Source organism: Prunus mume, linkage group LG2, assembly GCF_029339155.1.
Source record: "Prunus mume cultivar Tortuosa linkage group LG2, ASM2933915v1, whole genome shotgun sequence".
Lineage (NCBI taxonomy): Eukaryota > Viridiplantae > Streptophyta > Magnoliopsida > Rosales > Rosaceae > Prunus > Prunus mume.
The window spans coordinates 30887687-30893138 of NC_142699.1; the positions used below are offsets into that span (position 1 = coordinate 30887687).

A 5452-nucleotide genomic window follows, 5' to 3' on the forward strand; every position below is an offset into this window, starting at 1 on the left:
TGGATCACCATTTTTCACCACATGCCCATGCCCTTTTATATTTTTCAATTTTGTTTGCATCTAATTATTCTAATTATTGTTATTTTCATTTTTTTTTTGCTTAAATCCATAAATGCCCACTTTAATTATATATTTTGCTCAAGTCAGGAAGAAAGATGAGGGTTTTCTCACACTACTAAAGTGCCGTGAAAATTTGAACCTAATTAAGGCCATTTTCTACTATTGACAATTATATTTGTTTTCAACACTTCAAATTATATCACGCTCATACATAGGGATAGACAATGTGACATTAGATTTGGTATTTTGAGTGAGAGAAATAGAAAATGAAAAGGCTAGCAAGTAACTAGAAAATTCATATTTAAAAAATGATTTTATTTAAATTAATAGAAAAAACCTTCTCTTTCTTTCTTTTTTATTTATTTATTTTTGTTTTGATCACTTTGAGAAAGCCCGTTTAAGTTGTTCTCAATGATTGGGTTGTTGATCGAATCATATATAAAACTTGTAAATAATTGCCGACTTTTTACCACCACCCCACCCCCCACGAAAAAAAAAAGGAAATATAAAGTGTGGTTGCATGTGATACATCTCATGTAAACACAAGTTGAGTGAGAAAACTCCAAAAAAATTCAATGTTTATGTTTTTAATTTGAAGCAAAGGATTTCAATCAAGCCATGTAGAAAACAAAAATCATAAACACAACATATTTTATCAATAACCATTTGAACAAAGTTAAGGCCAAAAGAAAAGCATTAGAAAAAGCTGGAACTTGACTTCTTCTTTTTTGGGTTTACTTCTGTATATATCTTTTTATAATAAAACCTTTTCTTCTTTTTGGAAATTGAATATGAATTTATTGATAGAAATTAATAAATTAGACCAATTTGTATTTCATTAAAATGTTTTACAGTAATAATAGTATTGCAGCATCCTCAAAAAGTATAGAAAATAATTATTTCCTCACAAAATGAATTAAAAAAATATGAAGAAGGGGGACAGCAAAAGCAGGGGAACAAGGGCAATATAGTAAAATAAGCAAGATAAAATGATTGAAGTGGTAAAAAAAGAGAGATATAAAACAAAAAGGGGCAGAAATAGAAAAACGGTCCCACAGCCAGAACTGCTGAAACTGGAGTATTGTCTCTTCTCCCGTCTCATCTCCATCACTCATACATAGGCACTTCTCAGTCTGGAGAGAGAGACGGAGAGTAAGAGAGAGGATCTGTGTCTCTTCATATGCTACTTGTAGTATTTACAGGCTTCCCAACGGTTCTTTCCTCCTTTTATTTGGTTTGCCTCGTGACCTACTCTGCAAAAACACCACCTCCTCTCTCTTCTTCTCTCTCTATCCCTCTGTTCTATGCTGAATTTTCACAGTATAATATACACTTCTTCGGTTCCCTTTATTGGGTAACTTTCCTTTCTGAGATATTTCCATACGTTCTTGCCCAATACCCAGTTACTTGCCTTTGAGTATCTGGTTTCTTTCTAGGGTTTTGGGATACTCTGTTTTTTTAAGAGAAGCAGTTGTGAGAGGAAATAGGAACTTTTTTCTATTTCTTATGCATATCTCTGGGGTTTGCTTTCTTGGGTTTTTTTGAAACCTTTCTACTAGTGTCCCATGAAGTCTTGATTCCTTGTTCCAATTTGGAATTTCAGCATAAAAAAGACCCATTTCTCAAGGGTTCAGTGTGTTCCCCTTTCTATTTTATTCCCAAAACTGCTTGGCCTTTTCCTACTATTCATTTCAAGCCAGTACTTTTGTTTCTTCTACTTTTAGGGTTTAGGGTTTTGCACCTTTTTTCTTTCTGTCTTCTTTTCGGCAAAGATTTTGGCTTTTTTAGTCTTCCGAGTCTACTTGTTGAGCAGCCACAGCTCGAATTCAATCTGAATTTTGGGTTTTACTTTAGTTCCTAAACTCTATGAGTTCATCTCCTCTGTTTCTTCTGGGCTTTAACTCAACAACCATCTGAATTTTGGGGGTTTTCAATTCAATTCCTCTGCTTTTTGTTCCTCGAAATCATCCACAAATGTCTTCGTGTTTCAGCGGCGGCGGAAGAACCTATGCATTTGAGCTTGACATAGTCAAATCCCCATCCACATCAACCCGAACCTCCACATCTTCTCCTTCTTCAACTCTCTCAGAATCAAGCAACTCGGGCCTCGCAATCTCAACTCGAAAGCCCCGAACCCCTCGAAAACGCCCCAACCAGACTTACAATGAAGCCGCCGCATTGCTCTCCACAGCTTACCCCAGCATCTTCTCCACCAAAAACTTCACAAATCCTCGGAAATTCACCAAGCCCACGACTCGTTCTTGGACCAATCTGCAGAATTACTCTTGCCCTTCAGAGTCATCGACGACGGAAGCTCCGGTTTCTTAATCGGCGAGCCAATCGGAGAAAAACCCAGTTCTCAGTTCGAGCCCAAAGGCCTGAATTCGTTCGAAAAGATGTGCCAGAGTCCAGGGGAATTCGATTCTCAGGCTAATTCCAATTCCAATTCTATGGAGATGTGCGGAAGCTACCATCACCAAGAGGAAGACTTCGACGCCGAGTCGATTCTCGACGAGGAGATTGAAGAGGGGATTGACAGCATCATGGGAAGTATGAGCGTGAACATGGATTCAGTCGAGGAGTCTAACAATGGCGGCGGTGGCGGTGGCGGGCAAATGAATTCGAACCCGAATCCAAATTCCTCGAATTCTTGTTACGGGTATCCGATGGGGTTGGGATTTGGCGGGAAATTCGAATTCGGGTTCGGGTTAAGAAGAGGGGGAGTGAGACCATTGAGGCATGTTGATGATGGGAATTGGTGGAGCTTCCCAACCGTCGATGTTCTTGAAATCTCTCCCAGATTCAACAAATCTCAGTCTTCTTCTACCCCAGCTTCTGCTTCGGTGGCCTCGGCCGGGAAGAAGAAGAAAAAGAAAGTGGAAAAACTATCGGTTTTGGAAGCGAAAGCCGTCGCGGAATTGCCCAAGGAGGCCAATCCGATTACCAAGGCGGAGGAGCCTGGGCTGATGCTGAAATTGGACTACGAAAACGTTTTGAATGCCTGGTCGGACAAAGCGTCACCGTTTTCGGAGGAAATGCCGGGATCTGATGTGCCCGGAAACGACGTCTCTGTATGTTTCTCATCTCTCGCCGGAAAATCAAATTCCAGGAAAAAATAAACGTTGTTCAAAGTGTGAAGCTTGAAAAATACGGGTTGCTCTGTTTTTTTTTGTCTGGCCAGTAAAGTCGGTGCGCTTTAAGTACTTTATTCTGCGTTTTAATGAGAGTAGAGAACTCAGTTTTCCATTGGTGCTTTTTCTATTTTTCTCTTTTTTTGCATTAATTTCATTTTGCTACCAATCTCACAATTTCTCTTCTTCTTTTTTTTACTTTTTTCAAAAGCACAAAGTTTTTTTTTTTCCTTCTGCTTTTGGTGTTTATAAAAATAATTATAATGGCTCTAACTTTTTGTGCGTCTTTGTGAATATGTTAATAATGAGAACAAAAAAAGCACTTGCCTATGTTTCACTTTAAAAAATAATTCCCCCATCAATGAATAAAAAAACATTATTTTTCACCAACCATGACTCATAAGTTTGATATTTTAAACTTTCTTTTCCGACCTCAAATGTTTTAAGCTTAAATGAGGCAAAGTTTATTGTATTTTTACCAATTCCGTTGCTTTGCCGTAATGTCAAAATACTTATTACTCTAAAAACAAACAAGAATATATATATATATATATTAGTATATTTACTACATTTTTATTTATTTAAATAAGACTTTATAGGAGGCGGTATCAGTCCTTTTCTAGGGTCGATATAATTGCTAAATCTATTGGGACAATCCAGAATGTACGAGAAAATGACAGAATTCTTCTTTTTAAAATTTTCTATATAATTATTTGTGAATGATTTCATATGAGAGGGTGTGTGGTGCATATCACTGAATGATTTTGTTGATAATTTGGTTTTGTTTGGGGCAGGCCAGGCTAGCGCAGATTGATTTATTCTCGGACGCCGGAGGACTCAGAGAGGCTAGCGTGCTGCGCTACAAGGAAAAACGGCGTACACGCCTCTTTTCTAAGAAGATCAGGTACCAAGTCAGAAAAGTCAACGCGGATCGACGGCCCAGAATGAAGGTACTTTTTTTTATTATAATTTGTTTATAGTGTTACAAATTTCTCATTGTTGAGTTGAGTCCAAATAAATAATAATAATAATAATAATAATGGCATGATGGGTGTGATAATTTACACTGCACCACGTCACATGATAAGATAAAAGATACAATGCAATCAAACTACTTTAATTTCTTTTTCCTCCAATTTATGTCTTCTCCTTTTCTCCTTTTTCTTTTTTGTCACTCTCTATCTCTCTATTTAGTAGCTTGTTTTTGTATTTTGGTTAAAATTTACTAGCTAGTGTGAATAATCCAAGTTTGTGTGCTTTTCAATAAACCTAATTCGAAAGCTCAAAATTGCGAATTTTTTTCGTAAGGAAAAGAAAAACATTATAAGGAAAAAAACTCTAAGGCACCGAAGAACTAAAATAGTCTCAATTACAAGCTCGCCGAGAATGAAACTAAATTTACACCCCCATCATTTTATTCACGGATGGATCCATGATTTGAAAAAGGAGTTGGCTAAATTTACCTTACGTACAAATATTTTAAGAAGATACAAAATTCGACAGTACAAATGAATTTCTTTGATAAAATAAAATACCCTATTGAGGATTACATATGAATAGAAACTAGTAAAACAAAAAAGACTACCATTAAATCGACGTTTTATTTGAAAACAACATGGATATTTCTTTACTTTTAGTTGACGTAGTCCTAAGAGAATATATACTCCAAATTCTACTTCTGCTTTTTTTTTTTTTTTTTCTACGTACAGGAATGGGGTTGGCTATTGTAACAAAACAAAAGAGAGAAAAAAAAAAGTTCAATTGAAACTTTAAATAGAATAACTTGTTCCCTATCATAGTAAGTCTATTTGTCTGATCTCTTTGTCTAACTCGGATTGGTCTTCCTTGTTTCGTTTCAGGGACGATTTGTTAGAAGGCCTCATTCTAGCAGCAATGGTCAAAGACAAAAGGAAATAGCATAAATGCTTGTTTTGGATTGTGGCCATCACACTTCTGGTCTCTTTTTCCATTTTCCATTTTCTTGTATTAATTTCTTCTTTTATTTTTATATTTCTCTCACACTAAGAAGCCAAAGAGATGGAGACTAGTTAAGTAAAGAAGGGGAGCATGGAGAATCACCAACATCTTTAGTCTAGGTTCTCATTTTTATACATGTATCTCTTTTTTTCTTTTTCTTTTTTCTAGTCTTACAAAGATACTTAATTTTCTACTTGGTTCTAAAGTCATGCATACCTTATAGGTCAAGAGATTTTGTTGTTGGAGGCAAAAGTAGCACATAAATGAAGTTATGTTACTTGAAA

At 36.2% G+C, this 5452-nt stretch overlaps 1 protein-coding gene across 1 annotated transcript; it reads left to right on the top strand.

Moving 5' to 3' along the window:
* Nucleotides 1-1897: 1897 nt before the first annotated feature.
* On the top strand, nucleotides 1898-5452 carry CIA2 (chloroplast import apparatus 2). Its single transcript, XM_008225652.3, is given in 4 exon segments — nucleotides 1898-2308; nucleotides 2311-3131; nucleotides 3986-4141; nucleotides 5051-5452. Coding segments are annotated over 4 exon segments (1314 nt in total). The 5' UTR covers nucleotides 1898-2034; the 3' UTR covers nucleotides 5114-5452.